This window comes from Capra hircus, chromosome 5 (genome assembly GCF_001704415.2).
Source record: "Capra hircus breed San Clemente chromosome 5, ASM170441v1, whole genome shotgun sequence".
NCBI classification, from domain to species: domain Eukaryota; kingdom Metazoa; phylum Chordata; class Mammalia; order Artiodactyla; family Bovidae; genus Capra; species Capra hircus.
The window spans coordinates 25,281,436-25,305,353 of NC_030812.1; the positions used below are offsets into that span (position 1 = coordinate 25,281,436).

The 23,918-nt window shown below is 47.8% G+C and overlaps 1 protein-coding gene across 1 annotated transcript in view; it reads right to left on the minus strand.

The window, feature by feature from the left end:
- The window catches only part of NCKAP1L (NCK associated protein 1 like), a 44,277-nt gene continuing 25,316 nt past the window's right edge, over nt 4,958-23,918 (minus strand). The window contains exons 21-31 of the mRNA XM_013963731.2: nt 23,477-23,695; nt 21,854-21,984; nt 19,445-19,542; nt 19,224-19,317; nt 18,987-19,069; nt 18,601-18,681; nt 14,266-14,359; nt 13,284-13,400; nt 12,857-12,966; nt 10,841-10,930; nt 4,958-6,434 (exon numbers count right to left, since the gene is read on the minus strand). Of these exons, the coding sequence (XP_013819185.2) occupies nt 6,303-6,434; nt 10,841-10,930; nt 12,857-12,966; nt 13,284-13,400; nt 14,266-14,359; nt 18,601-18,681; nt 18,987-19,069; nt 19,224-19,317; nt 19,445-19,542; nt 21,854-21,984; nt 23,477-23,695 (1,249 nt within the window). The 3' untranslated portion in view covers nt 4,958-6,302. The remainder of the gene's footprint in view (nt 6,435-10,840; nt 10,931-12,856; nt 12,967-13,283; nt 13,401-14,265; nt 14,360-18,600; nt 18,682-18,986; nt 19,070-19,223; nt 19,318-19,444; nt 19,543-21,853; nt 21,985-23,476; nt 23,696-23,918) is intronic.

Genomic DNA, 23,918 nt, shown 5'->3' on the forward strand with positions numbered 1-23,918 from the left:
TCGTCTCTCACTCCTCGCAGCCTCTCCTCCCCCTCCCGGAGGAACGCTTGGCAGCCGGGGGCACAGGGAGACGGCAGCGCCCAAGGGCGAGCGCACGCACCCAGGCGCCGGGTGCGGGAGGCTGCGTGTGCCTCGCGCGGGTGGATATGAGTGCGTGTTGACAGAGCGCAGCGCAGGCGGCGGGCGGCAGGACTTCGCTGTGGGCGGTGGTGTGGGCTCCCTGGGAGTGTGTTTTGAGTTTCCGTGTATGTGCCTGTCGTTTCATGTATCCCCGCGTGCCTAGCAGCCGGTGTGTCCCAGGCGTGAGGGAGAGGTCGGGGAGGAGTCCTGACACTCGCTGAGTGAAGCCACCTACCCCCAGAATCCAGCCCCAGACGAGACCCTCACACGTGTGCTCCTGCCTTTGAACGGAAAAGTACAGCGTCTGCTCTCAGTGGCCACGGTCACCCACTCCTCTCCCCAGTTCCCTAAGCTGGTCTTCCTGACACTTCTCCAGCCTGTGGCCTTCTCTCTGGTGCCTCGGGCAGGGGGTAGTTTCTCCTAAGCCCAACGCTTTCCAGAGAGAATCCACCAGAGCAGGCAGCACCCTGTCTTGACTTGATTATAGGTAACTCCATAAGGGCCAGGAAATCATTCCTATATTATCTCAGCCCCTGCAGTTGGCAGCCTTTCCTTTTATTCTGTCTTCTCTGAAAGAAATCCAATGGCTAAAGACCCAACACAAAACATTTTAGCTTTTTAAAACATCTGTAGAATGAATGCTCTGGAATCTGAACTAAAGACTTGTAGCAGGGCAAAGTCTCTTTCATCAAAGTGAGTCCTACCTAGGACTCTGGCAGGAAGTTAGGATTCCTTTAAAGTCTCCTCCTTAATGGCCACCTACTTTGGCATTGGCGGAAATCTTTTGTGAACAGAAAGTGCATGTGTATTCACTAACTAATCCATGATCCACTAACTAATTAAAGAATGTGAGCTTTAATTTCAAGAACTCTGGAGGCTGGAAGGATGAGTGATGAGGAGAAGGTATGGACTCCATCCTAAATATCAAGTGGCAGCTCCCTCCTTCCCAAGCAATGGAAGAGAAAAGAACAGAAGTGGACAGGGTGAAGATTCTCAACATAGAAGGATTGCCTTTTAGGCAGTTAAGTTAGGTCAGGCCTTCAGATCTGACAGGACACAGAAGTATCAGCAGAATCAGCTTCCTTGGAAGTACAGGGGCTGAAGGTGACAGCAAGCCAGAGAGGGAGACAAAACCAGAGAGAACACTGGACTTCAGCCGCTCTGTCCATATAACTTTCAGTTCAGTTCAGTTCAGTCCGTATAACTTTAGCACACACCATTTCCTGTCCTGGCCAGCAGAACTGTCCTAACCAAAACACACGTGCATCTAAGATGTGGACCAGATTTCTTCACAATTCGGTCCTCAGAATTTGAGGGCAATCACCTTCTTTCTTATCAACTGAGAAAGAATGGGCTGAAAAAGAACCGAGAAATAAAATTAGAGCGAAAGAGCTCTGAGTAGGAAATTAGGGTTAGAGCTAAGGAGCTTCCCAAATTGGGCAGATGTTTCAACCAGAAGAGGTGGGAAAGAGGCTTCCATTAAGAGAGGGATCTGTCAATGTTTCTTCTTTTTTGCCTTCAATGTTTCTTAACACGGTGACATATTTCACCTCTGCCTTCCCAGGCCCCCAACTTCTAACCTATTTTAAGAAAAGGAAAATTCATACACACACACACACATACACTATTCATGAAAGATGCTTTAGAGTCCATCTAGTCTAATCCCATTTATTTAACACATGGGAAGGAACTTCCCTGGTGGTCAAGTGGTTAAGAATCCACCTGGCAATGAAGGGGACATAGGTCTGATCCCTGGTCCGGGAAGATTCCACATGCTTCCTGACAACTAGGTCCATGTGCCTCAACTGCTGAAGCCCACGCGCCTGGAGTCTGTGCTCCACAGAGAAGCCACTGCAGTGAGAAGCCTGTGCACCACACCCAGCGAGCAGCCCTGGCCTGCGGCAACTGGAGAAGGGTCCACACACAGCAACGAAGACCCAGCGCAAAAATAAAATCAGTAACTTTCTTTAAGTGGGAAAACTAAGCCTAGAAAAATTATGTGGTCCCACGGAGATTAACAGACTGATCACCTACTCACAGAGAGTAAGTAACAAAGCCAGGGCCGAGTCTCCTAACCCTCTTCCATTCTGTGTTGCTTTCTTTAACCACCAGTCCGGGGTTTTCATCTCAACCTCATCCGTCTTGTTTTAATCCAATCTCATTTCTGCCTTACTCTACCCCTAGAGAGGTAAGAACAGGATATGTCTGCTCCATTCATTGTCTCGAAAGACCACCATTCTTCTCTCCCTGTCTTTCCCCTTGTTCCCCACCCCCAGGTTTCCCAGGCTTCTCCCAACCTCATCCCTCTCTCTTCAGCTTCCAAACTGCCCCTGCCTCTTGGAGACCCTTCCTCCTCACTCCCCTAACCCCACAACCCCTTCCGACAATCTCTGAGTTTGATCGAGAATGGGGAAAAAAAAAAAAAAACACACCCCGATGCTTTGGCAGCGGGTGAAAGCTGGATGTGATCTGCCTCCTACAGGAATGCTATTTAAAGGGGCGGCCTCACAATCCTCTCCCTCCAAAGTGACAAGAGAAAAGCCTGCTCCTCAATCTCTCCAGAGCTGCAAACTCAGCTCAAGTTAACTTCTGACTTCCTCAACCTGCACCCTGGCCTGCTGCTCCTTTTTCCTACTCAGGTGGGAGGGAGAGGACTTGACAACTGAGATGTGGGGGCTGAGGGGGGACTCATCTTCGTCTCCTTTGATGACAGGTACTTAGGAGGAGCAGGAGGCCCTGTGGGGCGGAGGACTGGAAGAACACTCTTCCCCCAACCACGTGAGTGACTTCAACCATGTGCCAGCTTCTTCTCAAAGTCGAACTTTATTGGAAGAGAATTGATCTAGGCAAGAGGATCTAAGGTCCCGGCGCTCTTGTCCCTAGCGGGGACCTCCTTCCCCTCTCGGTGTCCGTGCTTAAACCACAGGTGTTCTTTTCCTCCCAGGCCAAGTGCCAAACGGTGAGGCCCCCTTGGCCAGGCCCAGTTGTGTCCCCCACCCCCATCCCCTGCACATGAAGGCTACCCTCACCCACTCAGCCGACTGAACAGCATGGTGAGGGAAACACTATCTCTACTGCCCAGGGGAACAGGGGCTCCCCTGCAAGCATCTCACCCCCAGGTTTGGTGGGAGAGCTAATTCTATCTCATTAGAGATAGAATTATCGCAAACAAGTTAATGGAGTTTTTAATGAAAACACTGCACTAATGAAAATGCTGAGGCTAGAACCTACTCTCTGCCTGCAAGACAAAACAATCGGGGTCAGAATTTCTTCTTGATGTTCATTCTGCAGTTCCTTTTAGGCCTAAAGTGAGCTGGGGATCTGAGCATAGAAAGCGGTTCATCATGGACTGCGTCCCAGACTGTAAGAGGTCAGAGACCCTCCTGGCTGAGGAAGGAAACTGCCTAAAATGCTGCTGCTGCTGCTGCTGCTGCTGCTGCTGCTGCTGCTGCTAAGTCACTTCAGTCGTGTCCAACTCTGTGCGATCCCATAGACGGCAGCCCACCAGGCTCCCCCATCCCTGGGATTCTCCAGGCAAGAGTACTGGAGTGGGGTGCCATTAAACGCTGACGGGTCCTGTGAACTCAGCCATCCTTCACCTCTAGACAGTCAACTTTTGTTAAGGTGGTCAAGGCCACATGTCCTCACCCTCTTCTATTTTTCTCATTCTAGGTTCTCTGGATTCTAACAACTAAGTCTTCCCAGATGAAGAGGCAGTCGGGGCAGGTAGCAAACGTCCAGGACTGAATGTCATCTTTGAGTCCCAGTTCCGAATGTACTGATATCCATGCGACCTTCATTAAGTCATTTAACATCTCTGAATAAGCTTTCTGGCCTGAAATAGGAAAGCCTTCCCTGTTACCCTGCAGAAGGTGGTGAGAGCACTTTGAAAAAGTATATGTGATAGAGAAGTGTGTGTGTGTGTGTGTGATGATATGTTTATAAAAAACATTATGTCACATGACAAAATTTTATAAAAGGAGAACAGATTTGTGTTGCCAAGGGCTAGGGAAGGGAAAGGGAATTGTGGGAGGGACATAATGGAACAATATGAGGAAAGCCCTGTAGTGATAAAACCATCCTATATCCTGACCATGGTGGCAGATGCCTGAACCTACACATGATAAAGCTATACAGAACTAAATACACACAGTGAAATGAGTATAAAAAAACTGGGGAAATCTACATAAGATCAATGAATTATGCCAATGTCAATATCCTGGCAATCGGGTCAAGGAGATTTGGAGATTGGGGTTGATAAAGTACTTTTAACCACTTGTGATAAAAAAAAAAACCTCCCAGTTACAGTGGCATAGGATAGTTTTGCAAGATCCTACCTTTGAGGAAAACTGGTAAAGGTACACAGGATCACCCAATATTATTTCTCAATAAAAACTAATTTTAAAAAAGGTATTATATGTCTACTCTCTATTCATTCCCCTGCAGCAACTTGTCTTGCTGTCCTCTAGGACGGTCCTCTTAAGCATTCCTCATGCATATGGAAAAAGGATCTCCTGGCTCCTCAAACAGAGGATCCCAGCAGAGATATGAGTGAGTGCAAGGGGAGCTGCTCAGATACTTCTGAGCTTTCTCTTCTTCATCAACACTTCCTCAGTCTCAAGAGGTCTGACCGCCATCACTCCTTAGAACCTAACATTTTTTCCATAGTGCGGAAGGACAATTAGTTGATGCATGGAGCAGGACCCTCCGATGATTCTATCCTAAAGAATAGACAATTGTTGCTAAGAAAAACTTGTGTATTAATTATGGATGCCAAGTTCAATAAGTATTGGCTAAGCCTGGGTCTCAAGAAATAAAGATCAAACACACACATATCTAAACACAGCTAACAAATAGCTTTAATGAACTCCGGATGGATTTGCTGAAAACCAAAAATTGCTTCCCTTTTATCCTGGAAGTATAGACATGACCCTAATTAATCAATTATTTACTTATATTGTCCATTCCAACCACTCCAGACCTGTGACATATATGATCTGTTGCTCCAGTCCTCCCTGGCACAGAAGTGATGGATGGCGGGAGGTGGCGGAGGGGGGGGGGGGCACTGTTTCCTGCCAGGGAGTTAACTAAACCTAGTTTAATGCTATCTTAAACGCCTGGGGCTTTGCAACACTTGAAATTCTAATTAGTGCAGGAAAGGGCTAGGTTGAAACAGCTTGTACTCCCTCAAGTATACCCACTCTCAGGGCCCTGTAACCTAATGAGGTCTGTGAAATTTAAGATCCAGAAGAGAAATCCCTGCCTGGAGCAACAGCTGTACCCAGGATGACAAGGGGATTTGGGTTAAGTTAGTCCCTCCAGTTAGGAGGGAGAATACCCCCAAATGGTATGTGACGGGAACTCGCGTGACACTGGTCCAATTAGTTGTCCTAGAATTACTCTGGACTGACCCTCTGCCCTGGTTTGTGGCGATGTCAAGCGAAAGAAGGAGGGGTTCCAGTTAGAGACGTGAGAACTTACTCTTACCTACAAGGGTGTGGTAGGGCAGGTGAGGTGGGGGGCGGGGGGGGGAGAGCTGGGGCAGTGAAAATCGGGATCCCAAGAGCACTTCCTCATTGCCCCTGCAGGCTGGAGAGCTGAAGGCAGACAAACAGACCCACGACTCCTAAAAGAGCCCCCACAAAGGGAAAAAGTGTTCCTCTGCTACTACTTGGCAGTGCAGGAGGAGCAGGCTGAATGCTTGCTGAACACATTTGGAAAAGGAAGAGAGATAATCGTCCTAATGAATGTGCAGGAGACAATAGCAGCTCCAGTGGGAGGGTTATAAGCTCATTATGGTTTAATATGATGATTGATCATCTCTGCCCGCCAACATTATCCTAGAATAGTGATGAAGGTCGGAGAGACCCATGCCAGTCAGAACTCAAGCTCTGGTCCCCAGGAGATAGAAAACATACTTGAGGGTCACTTTTTTTTTTTCATTGTAAAAATTCATATACCTGGCCCCAACACCATAACTCCTTTCCATGAAAAAAGCCCTCCACCCCCTGCCCCAGTTGGCCCCAGTTCTCTATGATTTCTCAGCCCTGGGCTGTTTCTCCATCTCCCTCTTCACCAGTTCTGGCTGATCCTCTCCCTAGTGACCCCACCTCATTCCCACCCTCTGAGAAAATAGCCACAGCTTCCAGTGCAGCACGGGTTTAGGTAGGTCCAAAGACCTTTCAGTGGGTACTGGCCGACACTCGGTTCAGGTAGAAGGCCCGGGAGACCTCCCGATAGGCATTTCGAAGCAACACATATGGGAAACAGGACTCCAGCATGTCCAGGGTCAGGAAAGAGGACTCCTCCACCACCTGGAAAAGAAAGGGCCAAGAGAGATGAGGACCCCAGGTAGGACATCCACTGTGACACGCTGTTCCTCTTCATTTGGTTCCCTGGGCCCTCTGAGGCCATTAGAGTTACAAGTAAATGGGGTACAAAGGCACTGTCACTTCGCTTCACTCTCAGAAAGCAATGTTCTCTTCAGCTCCATTATAATGACCCCTGAGCCCCTCCTCAGGGTTATATGCAGGGCTCAGAAGCAGAAGGCAGGAAAGAATCACTTCTCTAGGGCAGAAAAACTCCGTTCTCTCTCATTCTGGAGGCTAAATGAGGGGTGAGTGGGCAGCACGGATGCAGGTAAGAACGCATAAACGTGCTAATGACAAAGCTCTGCGGAGAAAAACACAATTACCACTGCAGGCCAAGCAAGAGGGCCCGGAGCCCACGCGGTTCAGTCTCCTCCCTCCCTTAGCACAGTGCTTGGGGAACAGTATGGATGCTGTATAAAGGAGCAGGCATGATTAATTAGTTTAATTAGAAGGCCTGTGTGCTGTGGAAATCCCTGCAGCCCCCACAGCCAAGCAGAAAGATAGATCAAGATGCATGGGTAAGATGGAGGGTAGGGGGCAGGGGGATATTACCGTAGAGCCGTACAGCCTAGCCTTGGGCCAGAGGGTTTCCTTCCCTGAAGAAGGAACGGGGTGTCTCCTTCCATACTCTCCTCGCCCAAGAGGTTACGGGACTAAAAAACGCTCTGGAGAGAAGTGTCCCATATCCTCTGGCATTTCACACAGAGGGGCCGTCCCAAATATGTCTGGGGTTTCAAGTCCTGAAAATTCACTCAGGAAAGAGATCTACCATCTCTATTCTAATGTTTTTCTCTCTCTGAAGCCCTTTTCAGTTTTTAAAATTTGTAAGGTACTGCAATACTCAAACCATGCACACACAATATACACAACAGCCTCAGAAGAGCAGACATCACAGGCTGAAGGAGAGAAAATCCGCCCGTAAAACTGTTGCTCTGATCTCAGGTTGGATGGCAGAAAGAATTTCTTGCTAAGCAAGATTTTGAAAACCTTAAGCCAGTAAAGAGATAAGATCTCTTTTCCAGGATATGACTCTTGGGTACGGGGAAATGAGTGATGGCTTCAAGAAGGATCCACTGGTCCAAGACTTCTATTCTCTGCTCTGTTAAGCACAGAAAATCACAGGGCTCCCAACTGGAGGAAATTCATGGCAGTGGAAATAGCTCGGAAGTGAAAGCCAAAAAACGGGTTCTAGTCCCAAATCTGCCCATGTATTTGGGGGGAGACCATGGATGTTATCTTTGCTTCCCTCTCCTCGGTTTCCTCACCTAGGAATGGTGAGGACTGGACTAACCGCCAGCATCTGATCTGCTTCTGACAACACCTAGGATTCCATGAGTCTATGAGAGAGTCATTCCTTCCCCCGTGAAACCCACTCCAGGAAGTCTGACAATAGTGGGGGTGGGCACGGCCCAGGCTTGACAGCCAAGACAGACCCCAGGGAGAGAGGCGCATGAACAGGATTTGGGGCTACATGAGTAGCCTCCTTACACAGAATACAGCTCCTTCCCTTCAGTCAGTTCCAATTTCTCTGTGGAAACATTTGCATTTAAATTGCTTTGCAGCAGCTAGTCCCTCTGTCTCTTCCCTCCTACAAAAAGCATTGGGTCCTAGGGCTGTTCCAGCCACTCTGCAGGCCTGTGACGCCACAAGGGGCAGACACCTTGCCACACTTGGTGCGGTGGGGGGAAACGCAAAGCAGAGGGAGGAGGCAGTGGTGAGCAACTGTACAGAATCTCCTCCAACCTCACAGAGGTGGGAACTGTCCAAGGACAAGGAACAGGCGTGCCTAAATCACTCAGAAACTAAACTGAGCGGCAGAGAGAGGGAACATTAGTTTAGCATCTATTATGTACCAGGCACTATTATATAAACTGTCTCATGAACCCTCACCCCTCTAGCATAAGGATGTGAAAGTGAAAGTCACTCAGTCCTGTCCAACTCTTTGCAACCTCATGGACTATACAGTCCATAGAATTCTCCAGGCCAGAATACTGCAGTGGATAGCCTTTCCCTTCTCCAGGGGATCTTCCCAACCCAGGGACTGAACCCAGGTCTCCCACATTGCAGATGGACTTTTTTACCAGCCGAGTCACAAGGGAAGCCCAAGAATACTGGAGTAGGTAGCCTATTCCTTCTCTAGCAGATCTTTCTGACCCAGGAACTGAACTGAGGTCTCCTGCATTGCAGGCATATTCTTAACCAAGAATCCCTGAGCTATCAGGGAAGCCCATCATAAGGATAACTGCCCACTTTTAAAGCTAAAGAATCAGAGTCTCAGAAAGGTTAATTAACTGGCCCCAGGTCATGCTGGGCTTCCCAGGTGGCTCAGCAGTAAAGAATCTGCTGCCACGCAGGAGCCACAGGAGACTTGGGTTCGATCCCTGGGTAGGGAAGATCCTCTGGAGGAAAGCATGGCAACCCACTCCAGGATTCTTGCCTGGAGAATTCCATAGACAGAGGAGCCTGGCGGGCTATAGTCCATGGGGTCGCAAAGAGTCAGACAGGACTGACGCGACTTAGCACACACGCACGCAGAGGTCATGCTGCTCTGAGACCGTGCTCTGCCGCCCTCCTTCAGCCCTCCTTGGCCTCCCCTGCCCTCTCACCTCCTCACCACAGCCCCGCACCTCAAGTCCATTCTCTTCTCTTCCTCATTATGACCCTTCATCAGCCCAACCTAGGCCTTTACGAGCTAGAGAAACTGAGACACAGATAGCACTGAGTGCCTATGTATTCAAAGAAGGAGACCCAGAGGGAGTCCCAGGCACATTCGCCCCTAATACTCATGGGCCTGGCCGAGAGTACAAGTACCACATGATAAAATAGTATATTCTTTCTGGCAACATCTGCAACATGTATTCATCCCTCAATGTCATGGGGGCACTGGAAGGGAATTAGTTTCCAGACCACCTGTGGAACCAATTCAGGGGAGATACCCGAATCTGTAGATACCCAAGTTACTTTTATAAAAAGGCATAGTACCTGCCTATAACCTATGATATCTTCCCATATTCTTTAAATCATCTCTAGATTTCTTATAATACCTAATACAACATAAATGTTATATAAACAGTTATAAATACCATGTAAAGGCTATGTAAGTAGTTGCTGGTGTGGGCAATTTGAAGTTTTGCTTTATGGAACTTTCTGGAATGTTTTTCAAAATAGTTTCAATCCATGGTTGGTTGAATCCATAGCTGAGAACCTGTGGATATGGAGGGCTGAGTGTACCTTTACAATTTCATGGAAGACAGGTTTGAATTTAGAATCGTTAGACCCCTCAGAGTTCTGTACCAGAGCAGGGAGAAGGGAGGGAATCAGCCTCCAGCCAGGTACCCCTTCTCCTCCCACCCCAGTTTGGGGGGTTTGTAGACACACATAATCTTCCTGTCTGCACATCTAAACTCCAGCCACACATTCCATGGGCTCTGGAGCACAGTCTGCCTCAGTAGGATGGACTCGAGTGCAGGACAAGCTCTACATGTGGGCTGGAGCTGCTCAGGAAAGAATTCTGAGGCCCAAGAAGTCTTTAGCGGGAGCTCTGAGGAGGGGCACAGGCTCCAGGTGGGCCTGTCCTCTCCCCACAGGCCAGAGGAAGGGTCACTTAAACCCAGGGCCCAGAGCAGGAGCCCCTCCTGCCCACTTTTAAGTGCAGAGCTAACCTAGGGAATCAAACTTTAGAACAAGAGTGAGTAAGCATGTTGAAGAGGGAAACAGGATCAACAGTAAAAGGTTTTTAAAAGTTAACTGAGTCAGAGTTCCCAGAACTTTCTACCGAAGAAGGGGAAAGGCCAGAGCTTGGGAAACAGAAGAGATAGCAGGAACTGCCTGATTCGTGTCCCACCTGGTTCCCTGCCTTACAGCTTTTCAGCTAAAACTCCCTTCCCTCTTCTGGGCTCCCCTCCTCCTCCCCCAGCTGAACTCCCCCAGCTGAACCTTCTTCATGGTTCTCTTAAGGACAAGAAATACAGCGGTAGGAAGTGGCCAAGTAAAATCAAAGATGCATTGGACAGGTAGTTATGGATGAGGGACATCCCCGTCCATGAGCTCATCCCCATGGTGGGGTGAGCTATTCCTCCATATCACACTCAAGAGCACTGCAGGGAAAGGGGCCCAGTCAGCTAGGGGCCAGGAAGACACTGTGCCGCAGAGAAATCCTCAAAGACTCTACCTTGGGATGACAGGACAAATCTAGAATGTTAACCAGAATGTGAGGATTAGACCCCTTCAGGCAGAATTAAATTCTTAGTTAGTGCTTTTGGGTGATAACCACGGTAGGGAGCCAAGAACCCTATAGAGGATCCTTCCTCTGGCCCTTCCTCTCCGACCAACTTAGAGCAGATACATACCAAGCGCATGAGCAGAGAAATGGACTCCCGGTTTCTGGTTTTAAGCTTGTCAGTCTCTTGGCCCAGCTGCAGGAGGCTGACAGAAGCCACCTGTAAGGGAAAGATTTGTAAGGAAGCAGATTTTTATGAAGGTCAGAGTAGGACAGCCTCAGGCTACAGGAAGTCAAGAGAAGATCAAGGAGGTGAGTTAAGAAGTGCTGGGAGGCTTGAGGTGGGAAAGCGGTGAATCCCCCAGGCTTCAGAGACACACGCTGCCTCCAAACTAGCCAGTGCAGATAACGGCCGGTTGCCAGGGATGCTGGAGGAGCGGTAGAAAGAGGCGAAGAAAGAAATTGCAACAGAGGCAGGTAATACTGTATGCCAGGAGATTAATCTCTTTTCCGAGGCGGCCTCCAGACACCACTGTCATCAGACTGTTTACAGCTGACTCCCCACCCGACTAGAGACAGAGCTGGGCCGCTGACTCAGACACAGCGCTTTTGGTATTCTCCTTCTGTCAACTCCCGAATGGCTGTCCTCTCCATTCACCTTCAGGTCCCCAATAGATCAAAAAGAAAGAAAGAAATGTGACTAATTGCATCCCAGACCCAGATTACCTGTATTTAGCAAACAGAGAGGGTAAAAGAGGCAGTGGGGTGGGGGGTGACTCCTTTCTCACCCCATCTTAGAGATCTGGTGTGAATCCTCTTTATATCTCAGATGCTCGGAGCCCATTCTGTCTGCTCTGCTGTACCAGTTTAAAGAGAGACCCTCTCACTAAGCTTCCAAGTCCCTGACATGTACTTCTTGGGACCAGGATGTGATTCCCTGGAGAATATGATCTACTGTTTCCTCCAAAAGAAGACAGATGAGGCTCTAGTTTTTAAATCAGAACCATGCTTTGCAAAAGAATAAGCTCCCTTCAAACCGGCAATCTGTTAAAACCTAGCGGGGTGGGATGGAGAGGAAAGGTGAGAGGGAGGTTCAAGAGGGAGGGGATATATGTACATCCATGGTGAATTCATGTTGATGTATGGCAGAAACCAACACAATATTGTGAAGTAATTATACTCCAATTAAAAATAAATTAACTTTTTTTAAAAAAAGAATAAGCTCCCTATTGCTGAGAATGCTCAAGCAGTCAGTGGGCACTGGACCACATTTCAAAGAGTATGGATGAGATTCCTCCATGGAGGATTTAGAATGGAAAGCTCTGGGACCTCTCTGAACAATGGAAAGAGATTACTTATTCTGTGTTTTTCCAGAGGCAAAGCTTAGATCAATAGTGAGAGTTGCAGGGAGTCAAACTTCGGCTAAAAAAATTTTTTAACAACTTCTTTCAAACAAATTGAACATAACCTATAGTAAAATCAGCTTCCTGACTGTAAGTTTCAGTCCCTAGAATTCTAGACCAGGGGGCTCTCAAAATAAGATCCCAGGATGGGCAGCACCAACATTACCCAGAAACTTGCTAGAAATGCAAGATTTTCCAGCCCCACCATTAATCTACTGAATCAGAAATTCTCTATGTGATTCTGATTCACGGTGAAGTCTGAGAATTTGAAAAAAGTTTGACTTTTTATCAGTATTAGAGTTGAAAGGGGCCTCATAGATGATAAAAGTCAGTGTCTCAAGTCTGTATTTTAACAAACTCCTCAGGATATTGTAATGCACACCAAGGAAATACATCATGGATTTGGTTTAATATCTCTATTTAATAAATGGGAAAACTGTGGCCTCAAAAGTTTGGCTTTTCAGAGACCACGCAACTTCTCAGTGGCAGATCCAAAACTAAACTCAGATTTGCTAACTTAGTCCAGCACTCCTTCCAAGTATCGGGCAGAGGCTGAAATACCAGCTGTTAGGGAATTTAAAAGAAACTCTTGCCTTTCACAAAGCTGTCTCTCACTATTTAATGAACAAGATGGGAGGTTAGAATCCAAGGCCTGCTCAGTAATAACTGTCTATGGATTTAAGTCAAACCACTTGCCCCCAGACTTCACAATCGTCCATTCCTTATAACCTAGACCCACTCACCACGAGAAATTCCTTGAGGTGGGTTTCAATGTTCTTGTTGTAGACTGTGAAGAGGGCAGCAGATACCTGGATGATGGCTTTGGTCAAGCAGTGAATATTGTTGCTGTAACCTAGATTATTATTGACAGAAAGGGAGAGAAAGGAAAGGAAATTGAACCATGCCAGGTGACCCCAGCTGGTAACTTGCCATTTTTTCAGTCTGGGCAGCCCTATGTGACGCCAAAGGACGAGGAGCCATTCGAGGATTAGGAGAAAGATAGATAGTCTGATGGAATTTCACCTGAATTTAATTTTACAGATTGTTTATTCTCAAGAGCTTTCTGAAACAGAACTTTGCATCTGAGTCAGAAGTCTGTATTTTCCAGATAGATGTCTTGGTCTCATCTCCTGACCCCAGGACACTAACCTAAACCCACTCCTTACTTACCATCCTTCTCAATGCTGTAGAAGGAGGCAGCATCCATGGCAAGGAGTGGGAGGGAAACGGCCAGAAAGATCAAGAGCAGGCAGGCCACTTTATATTCTTCCTCAGGGGATGACAAATCTGGGAAAAGGGAAAGAGAGTAAGGTCAGTAAACAGGAGCTTTCTTCCACGGGGTCCTACTTCACAGAACTCCTAGGAGTGTCCCATGAGAAAATATCTGTGAAAAGACTTTGTAGAGCGTTATAGGCAAGTCATTACTGCTGTTAGTGAGAGGCCTGAGTCCCAGAGGCTTCCACTGGTGACTGAGCAGAGCTTTTGGCAAAGAGCTCAGCTGACACGCAGGCTGAGGGCACTCTGTCAGCTGCCTGATGGAGTGGAGAGGCGGGAAGGAGAGCAAAGACTCTCATCAAAACCGAGAGAGAAGAGGGAAAGCCAGTCTGGCAACTTGAAAAGGCTTCATACCAACCCCCTGGTTCCATCCTATTTGGAGTGTGTGCAAGTATGAATGTGCTAATCAGAGGAAATGTGTAATGGAAATATAAGAGACAAGTGTGAGACCAGGGGAAGAAGTGAATGGTGTCAAGATGATTAGAGGGGAGGGGAGAAAGTAAGATCATTCTGGGGAACTGGGACACTATATACCACATAACTAGGCATGAAATCATGTCTGTTTCCCTCACTGTTTCATCTGCATTAATCTTATTTCCCTAACAAGACTGTAAGTTCCTTGGAGCACTTGCTGAGTACCAGACTCACTTAACACTTTTTAGCTGATTGACAGATCTACTGGTTGGAAACTGACTAGAAATCAAAATTGCCTGTGGAAGTATTTTCTGGGGATTAGGGACTGTGCTTTAAGTTTTTCCTTAGCTCCCAGTTTCTACCCTCTGAATTCACAATCCCAAATAAAGACTTCTTTGACACTGACATTTTCCCACCCCAAAACAGGGCCCAAGCCCTCCGCCACCCCGTTCCCCAGTGGTACCAGTTTTCAGATTGGCAATGGCAGCCACCAGGGCTGGATCAATGTCACAGTCCACCCCCGCAGCAGATGCCAGCTCAAAGATGCTCAAGGTCACCTGGTGGAGAAGAAAACAACATTCTGGAGAGCATTCCCTGGAGAGAAGTACTTGGCAGAAGCTACAGGTGGCCAAGACCCCTGGATCACAGATTTTAAACTTTTGGTGTACTATCATCTTTTCTAGGTATTCCCTTCATAGGTCTCCCTAACCTGCAGGGAAAATACATTCTTTTTTTAAAAGCCCAAGGCTTTAGCGTGGCCTTCAGATTCTCCACAGCACAAATTTACTTTTCCAACTTTATTTCCTCAACTGCTTCCTACAAGCAATGCAGATGTATTCACCATCTCTAAGCTACAACTTACTTTCTTCTTTTCATACTCCGGTTCCTGTGCATCCCTCTTCAGGAGTGTCCTTTCTTCTTGAGAGACCATAGGAAATAAATTGGTCCCTGCTCCTGGTTCCTGACACAGGGCTCCTAAAACCCTTATAATTCCCTAAGTGATAAAAACAGAATTTTTTTTTTCCTATGCAGCAACTCTGGTTGGGCTCCTGGCCAGCTCCTAGATACAGGCTGGTCACCAGAGAGACCAAGCCTTGATTAGAAACTGGGAATTTTCAGCTCCACCCTGCACCCCCACACACATACACCCACTTCTACAGAGAGAGGAGAGGGCCTGGAAATGGAGTTAATCATGCCTATGTGAGGAAGCCTCCATAAAATCCCAACAGCATAGGGTTTAGAGAGCCTCCAGGTAGGGAACACATCCACGGACCAGGAGGGTGTTCAGCCCAAAGGCAGAAAGTCAGAAGCTTATGTCATCAGGACCGTCACAGGTCTCGCCCTGTGTATCTTTCCATACAGCTGGTCTGAAAGTAGAAGTGAGTGTTAGACGCTCAGTCGTGTCTGACTCTTTGGGACACTATGCACCGTAACCCACCATATCTCCTCAGTCCTTGGAATTCTCCAGGCAAGAATACTGGAGTGGGTGGTCATTCCCTTCTCCAGGGGATCTTCCCAACCCAGGGATCAAACCCAGGTCTCCTGTATTGCGGGCAGATTCTTTACCTCTGAGCCCCTGGGAAGTCCATATAGCTGTTCTTCTATATCCTTTATCACATCCTTTAATAAACTGGTCAATGCGTTTCTGTGAACAGCTCTAGCAAATTAATGGAACCTAAGGAGGTGGATGGAGAAGGCAACGGCACTCCACGCCAGTACTCTTGCCTGCAAAATCCCTTCCAGAGGAGCCTGGAAGGCTGCAGTCCCCGGGGTCGCTGAGGGTTGGACACGACTGAGCGACTTCACTTCCACTCTTCACTTTCATGCACTGGAGAAGGAAATGGCAACCCACTCCAGTGTTCTTGCCTGGGGAATCCCAGGGACAGGGGAGCCTAGTGGGCTGCCGTCTATGGGGTCACAGAGTCGGACACAACTGAAGCAACTTAGCTGCAGCAGCAGCAGCAGCAAGGAGGTAGATATTGGAACATCTGACCTATAGCCAGTTGGTCAGAAGCACAGGTTTGCAACTGGCTTCTGAAGAGGGGGCGGGGGTAGGTGTAGACTTGTGGAAGTGAGCCCTAAACATGCATGATCTGACACCAGCTCCAGGTTGATAGTGTCAGAACTGAATTAAGCTGCAGGACATCCAGCTGGTGTCGCAGGGAACTGGTGTGGGGACATCCTCCAAACACTTGGTGACCAGAAGTGTCAGAAGTGACATGTTCTGTGTGAGAGTAAAGGAGACGCTCAGCAGAGAATCACACAGTAGGGGAGAACTGGGTTTTTCCCTACATAGGAAGGGAAAAAGGCAAGTTTTTCCTATTAACTTCTCCTCTGCTATATCCAACTGACACCCACCCTTGAGGCCTACCTTGAATCTCACATTCTCTATAGAGCCCTCCCTATTGACTGCAGCTCATGCTCATCTTTCCCTCCTTAACTTGGCACCACTTACTCGGCACTGATCAGAGGCAGCACCTGGTATCATCAGTTATCTTCTCAGCTTGGAGGCAAGACGTATGGTGTGTCTCACCAACGAGATTACAATATGTTTTTAACCTCCCCTCATAGAGAGGGGAGAGAAAGTCCTGGAGTGAGAGGATCTGGGTTCAAATCCTAGCACCACCACTTACTAATTGCGTGACCTTGGCTAAAAGTGATTTAACCTCTTGGAGCCTCCATTTTCTCATCTGTAAAACTGGAATAAAAATACTCACCTTACAGAGTCGCTGTGAAGATTAAATTAGATCACATATGTAAAAGGACTTCCCTAGTAGCTCAGCTGGTAAAGAATCTGCCTGCAATGCAGGAGACCTGGGTTCAATTCCTGGGTCAGGAAGATCCTCTGGAGAAGGGATAGGCTACCCACTCTAGTATTCTTGCCTAGAGAATTCCATGGACAGAGGAGCCTGGCAGGCTACAGTCCATTAGGTTGCAAAGAGTCTGACTTGACTGACTTCCACTTTCACTTTTTGCATATAACGCATCTACCCCTAATTGGGCTTCCCCGGTGGTTCGGCTGGTAAAGAATTCGACCGCAATGCGGAAGACTTGGGTTTGATCTCTGGGTTGGGAAGATCCCCTGGAGAAGGAAAAGGCTACCCACTCCAGTATTCTGGCCTGGAGAATTCCATGAACTGTATAGTCCATGGGGTCACAAAGAGTCAGACACAACTGAGTAACTTTCACTTTATCACCCTAATGACTCCCAGCATCACTGAGAGGCTAATAAACCTTGTCCCTTTTGCTCTGCTTCCTTTCCCTCAAAGCCAGGAGCTCTGCATTCCTTTCATCCTCTCTAGGTTTGAACACAATGCTAAGCACACAGAAGGCATTCAGTTAATCTTTATTGATTGACTCCTGAATCCCTCATTGTACTTAGAATCAGGTTCCCAAGATGTAGCTCCAAACACCCACACCCACTAAAGTACTTGGACTTTAGAGGTTAAGAAAAAAAGACTTCAAAATGTTCTGAGAGGACAAGGATAACTGTTTCAATAGCAGATAACTAAGTAGAGTATCTTATGCAAAGAACCCCACGGATATAACAGTAAACACACACCGCCTACTATGCTAGACCCAGAAGGTAAACCTCAGCATTCTGTTCCACCCTGTTTAAATTCCCTACTAACTAAATAACCCTGCTAGTGGCAACCGTGACCTAGGAGCTCGGGGAATTTGGTCCATAATCTATGGTTTTCTAGAGGAAGAAGCTGATGGTTGAAGGAAACTTCTTCACCTTTTAACCTTCTTCTGTTCTCATCTTCTTGCCCCTCGGAGGTAGTAACAGAATTTCTGATGGACAGGCCAGCCCCATCTCCACACACCTGCTTATCCTCACAGGTAGGCAGAGCCTAAAGCTCAAAGCTGCCAGGAATATACCAGCTAGACACTCCTGACAGACCGGAGCATCCCGCCCCAACATCAACAGCTGCCAGAAACCCGGGGCCCACGGTGAAATCCAAGCCAGGGCCTGAACGAGCAGCCATCCAGTGAAAAATCACCCCTCATGCCCGTGACCACTTGGCCCTCATCTGATTTCAGGCAGAGAGAGGGGAAATTTTCAAGATTCTTCTGACCTCAAGGTAAGAGAAGTTGTTTTTCTCTTAGCATCTAACTACTTCCCATGGGGTCGGAAAGAATCAGACATGACTGAGCGACTGAACAGCATCTTCCTGTTAACCAATTTCCTCCTCTCATAGACCTCCCTCCATTAATGGAGTCAGTTATAAGAGAAGTGCCCTGCCCTGTGCACTGGGCAGCTGTATTTCCTGGGAAACATACTTGTTTGCTCCAGGTGATTCAAAAGGCAAGCTAGCGTGAGGAGGGCGAGCGGAAACGGATGTTTAGGTTGGGCGCTGACAGAGGCCCCTCCCCCTTTCCCCATGCCTACCGGAAATGAGGCCTGAGGGTGGGTGGGAATGGAAGAATCAACTTTTACAGAAAGTTCCCAGGCTCCAGACTAAAAGAGGGGACTTGTCTGCACGTCGTTCAGAATCTAATTTGCACATCTTAGGAGAAAACCTATAGATACTATGATCCTTGCCCTTACTGCTCTCCCTCCAGTAACGTTCCCCAGCCCCCACAGGATCTCCCCAGGGCTCCCCTACTCTGAACTCTCTTCTCCGACCAAAATTCCTCCCTCCACAAAACCTCCCCAGATATTTTTCTGTTGAAAACCTGGCTCTTGTTCCTGTGGTATTCTTCAGAGCCCTCTCCTCCCTTCCAAGATCCTAGCTCTATCCTTTGTCAACAACAGAAATCTCCTGGTTGGATGCCACTTTGCATTCCCCAATACCTTGATATCTGTGTCTGGAGTGACAAACTCCTTCAGGCATTCGATGGGACCCATGAGAAACGGGCAGTGGGCGGAGAAAACCTGGAGGAAAGAAGACAAATGAGTCCCAGGACAGAGGCCAGCACCTTCAAACATAGGTGGAAACAAAAAAAAAAAAACAAAACAGGACCTCAGCTTAGATGAGAATTTAGCCAACTTTCTGTGTTACTTCCCTCGTCACACGTCCAGATTTCTCCAGCTCATCTGTCCTCAGAGATCTTCCAGGACTTCTACCGGATTAAGCTCCTTTCTTCACAATGCTTGCCAACCCTTTCCACAGCTTCTCACACAAGCCCCACCCAACGCTTTATTCTGTTTATCCTGTGGCAGCCCCCGCCCCCACTCACCTCCCGAAGTCCCTCTTGGGCCATGGCCCTAAAACTGAGGATAACTCCAATGATGGTCATGCGCTTCAGCACATTATCAGCCCCTAAGGAGAAAGAAGAGCATGAGAGAAGAGAATGTGGGAAAATGGCGATGGTTTTGCTTCTTCAGACCCAGCCGAGGCCTCATATCTCCAACAACCCCTTGTGGTCCACAGTGCTTTTCCCGCAGTTCCTTCTCCCTTTGGGGGATGTGCTCACCTGTCAGCTGGGGCACCAAAGAAGCCATCAAGTCCGCCTTGTTGAAGTTGGATCTGATCTGAACAAGTACATCCATGTTTTCTACCACCAGCTTCTGCAGTCAGAACAGAGACATTAGCAAGAAAAGACAAGACCCATGGTACATCTCTCTCCAGTCTCCTACGCCTACCCCGCTTCCCCTGAGGCTGGACCTTCTTCCCGGGGCCTTGCATCCACAGTACCTTCAGCTCCACAATTTGCGAAGTCACATGCCACATCAGGTTTTCACTCAGGAACTTCATGCCGTATGGGCCCAAGAGTTCAGCTAAGGCCCGCATCTCTGGAATAGAGTTGCAGAGGCCCCAGGTAGGACCCAGAGGGCACTGGGGCATTTGCACAATAGCTATAGGATAGTCTGAACATTTCTAATGTTTTTCAGCAAGGAAAGGAAATGGCAAGGAAGGGAAGTAGGGAGCAAATGTGGCCTGAAATCCGGCATTCAGGTGACAGGTCTGGCCTGCCTGTGGGACAGTTAACCTTCTACCCACTGGCACTCACACCAAGATGTACCACAAATGATAGCTATTTACTTTTCATTCTTACAGGAATCTGGACTTTGCCAAGTATCTGGTATCTGGACTTTCCTCTTGCTGTACTAGCTGCACTAGGTTTATGAGATGGAAGACCATCTCTGAGCCTCAGCTCTCTTCTCTGTAGAATGAAGAAATTAAAATCCACCCTGAATACCTCACAGAGTTGCTAGGAGAGCAATCAACACACATCCCCATTATCCCAATTGTTTTTTCCTCTAAACCCTTCTTTCCTCCAGTCTGCTCCATTACCTTATCCCTCCCTAACCAGCCTGCTTCTGGCCCTTTGTGGATTAAATAAAGCCTGGCTGGGGAAATCCCATGTTGGAAACCTGAGGGACAAATTCAGACAGGAAAGAGCTCCAGCTTTGATCTCTGGCTATGGACCATCCCAGCAGAGAAAACCATAAAGACCAGAAGTAACAAAAGATGAGGAGAGGAAAGGTGAGTTTAACCTAGTTAATAAGGGTTCAGAGGGAAAGGGAAGTTGAGGCTCCCATGCTCAAGGGTTTCAAGGTGGGACCAGTTGATCTCCACCTCCACCACTGACAAAAGCAGTGGAGCTGGCCACAGCAGCTGACATGGAGTCTCACGTGGAATAAAATATCAGACATTTTTAGAGCCACCTATTTACAATAGGAACAACTGAGCTGAGAACTAGGAAAGGAGTTCCTAACTGGTCACCTTAGATAATGCTAAAATGCTGACAGAGAGGCAGAGGGGCTGAACTACCCTTTCTGGAGAAAAGACCCGCGGATCCACCAGTTTGGATCCACCTTACTCTAGTCCTCTCTAGGCTAGTAACCCTAGGGCCTCCTTCTCTATCCATCTAGCTATTTTTGCAGCAGCATTGCCCCATCACCATGGTAACCCTAGGAAATTGGGGTGGGGGTGGCAGGAGGGGAAATCAACATTACCTCCTGCTGCTCGTCAGTTGTCAGCAAGACCTAAAGCTGATTTTAGATGCTGCCTACAGCTTGTGGGAGGAGTTGATGAGAAGGGGACATCTGAAGCCTCCAGCAGGTAGAGAGTAGGGTCAGCTCACTGATGGAGTCAGTGTGAGGGCAAGAAGAAGGCAGAGCTGGAGAATAGAGCTGCGTGCTCTGCCCTCCATAATACCCCCTCCAAGGAAGGGGAAGAATGGAGAGGGCAGCATCACTGAAACATCTCCTACCTGTCTCACATCCCATGCGGGGTCCATGAGAGGAAAGAGGAAGCAGTTGGATAGTTCATAAATCAGTCAGTAAAACAAATCTATTAAAAAGGATCTGCACGGCTTCAAGCCCTCTTTAAAAAGAGAATAACTTCCCAATTCATTCATGACACTCCTCATCTGCCTGCCTTAAGACACTAAAGCACTTCTAAACACTGGGAAGCAGCACGACAAAGTGATTAAGCACCTGGGTTCTGGAATTTGACTGCCTTGAGCTGAAATTCTAGTTCTACCATTTATGAAAGTGCAAACTTAAGCTCCATCACCTCTTGTGTCTCAGTGTCCTCATCTGTAAAATGGGGGTAATAACAACCTCAAGGCTGTTATGAGGAGTGAAGGAGTTAATAAATATGAACATTCAGAACCTAGCCCACACTAAACGTCATTGGTTATGTTATCATCATTATTAAATATCAGTTATCGAAAATGTATCCCTCAGGAAGATGCCACAACATGAGATCACTGTTTAATAGTTCCAAACATCAGAATGTCCTTACATTTATCCTTTACCCTTCATCGTATGTCCTACTCTCTACTTTTTGTGGAAATGGAAAATACCCATTTACTACCCTTTGGAGAATAAATCCTTTCAATGACTTAAGTGCCCCTGCCCAGCTCTTAACTCCCTTCATCTTCTCTCTCCACCATCAACCCCCAAGCCACTTCCCAATTCTGGGTCTCACTTGAAATCTCTCCTATCATCCCTAAGGTAGAGTCTAGCAGAGATCTAGAAGAGTATAGAACGAGGCTCTGGGAAGGCAGGAAAACACAGATGGGGTCCGTCCATTGGGATATTGTACCGAGGGGAAAGCTCGGCTCCTTGACAGGACACCAGACTCTGAGCTCACCAGAGACGTCAGAGAACTCCTCTGCGCTGAAGTTCTGCTCCCCCTCTCTGGGGAGGCTGATGAAGGCCTGCATGACTGGCGAGAGGATGATGGTCCCGCTGCTTGCCTGTCTAAGCAGACTTTCTAGGTACCTACAGGATTGGCCAAGAGAGCACAGAAGATGAGTGTTCACTCCCTTCCTCCTACCACCACCACTGGGCTCAGGAAGAGGAACTCCACGAAAGGCTGGGGTGGTGGGGAGAGACTGGGGCTGGAGGAGGAGACACCACGGCACTCTGATAAACATTCCAGGCTGCTGGCTCAGAAACAACCGGCAGTAACGTGACTCCGCTTTGCCTCTAATCTGCTGGACATTGGCTGTGCTGTCAAAGGTAACGGTGGACATGCCCCACCACCTTTTCCAGCTATTGCACACCCCGCACTCTTGGCCTTTCTCTGTCAGGTAAGACAAGCCTAAGCTGACAAGACAAAAATTCCTACTAATTTGGCTCCTCCAAAATATACTTACCCTCAACCTCCTCAGTGAGAGTTTTCGACTAAGAGCCTAGGAGCCTGGAAATGAGTCTCAAGTCAAACCTCCTGGGCAGAGAGAAGCCCAGTGAACACTTGTCATCCAGTCTCCAAATATCCCCTCCTGACCTCTGGGCAAGCTAAGAAGGCTTCCAGCCAATGACACCAGAGGGCTTGGTAACCCCTGTCACTCACCCAGGCACTAGCTGTAGGCCTAGGTCTTACAGAAATCACAAGCTAACACGGGTAGGTCAAAACCAGCACTCAACGTGCAGTTTTTTTCCTTTTAATTTGAATTCGCTGTCAAATTTTTTAAGCGGAGATTTTATATTAAAAATAATAATTTAGTGAGGCAGCAATCAGATGGTACTAAGTGGTGGCTGCCCCTTTAGAAGGGCATGCCCTTACTACTCAAAGTTCCCACCCAGCCCACAAGACCCATTTCCCTTACCTGCCAGGCCCAGCTTGATATGTGTATTGCAAACCCTGTCTCAGGCTTACCCCCCTTCTCAGGGGGTTCTTTGCAGCCTGACTCATACTAAGCTGATATTGGATTAAGAGCGCCACCCAGTGGCTTAGGGAGGTAGGAATACAGCTCCTTTCCATCCTTAAAACCTCAAAGGAAGTATTGCTGATTCCTGCCCCCTCCAGTTTGGGGGAGGAGGCCCCTTTCCCTATGAAAAACACTCTACTAAACATAATATGGTCATGTTGGAAGATGTGGAGACAGTGCTCTGGAGAGAAGGTATGAGATAGAATGGTCTTCAGACGGAGAAGTTGGGTGAAAAGAAAAATAAGAGAACTTCAGAAAGAGGAAGAAAGATCATTTGAAATGAAAACAGAATCCAGAAAAGAAAGGTCAGGAACTGCAGATGAAGAGGAAAAGGGCAGGTCAATGGGTGTCACGTGGAAGCTTGGAAAGAACCCTCATGGTGGAGAGAGGACATCTGAGTTTGCCCCAGCTTATAGCTCTAGTCCTCGGGCAGAAACAAGCCTCTGTTTGGGGGTCTATGACCCTAGGAGCTGAAATGCCTGGTCTTGAGGTCCTACCCTGTAAAGGAAAAAGTGCTAACAAAAAGAGTAAGGCAGAGAGAGAGGATAAGCAACACTGACCAGTTTGTGTAGAGAGTGGTGATAGTCTGCTCCCCACACGAGTCCAGTGGCTGTGTCTGCTGCAGGAGGGCATTGCGGATGACTCTGGACACATCTGCACCCAGAAACTGGGCCAGTGACTGTATGAAACTGATGTACGCTTTGACTCCTGCCAACAGCTCAGAAGGCCTGGCGATCTCCTGGGTTGTAGCATTGTAGCCAGCCAGCCACACAATGGCTCTGCGTGACAAAAACCATAATCACAGTCATCATGTCCAACATAGTAACAGTTATCACACTTATACTGTGTTCTAGGTGCCGCACTACGATTTCACTACACACATTATCTCATGTAAGCCTCATAGCAACCCAAAAAGGTAGGTACACTTATCTCCATTTCATGGTGAAGAAACTGAGGCACAGAGAAGTTCCAGTGACAGAGCCAGGACTTGACTCCAATAAC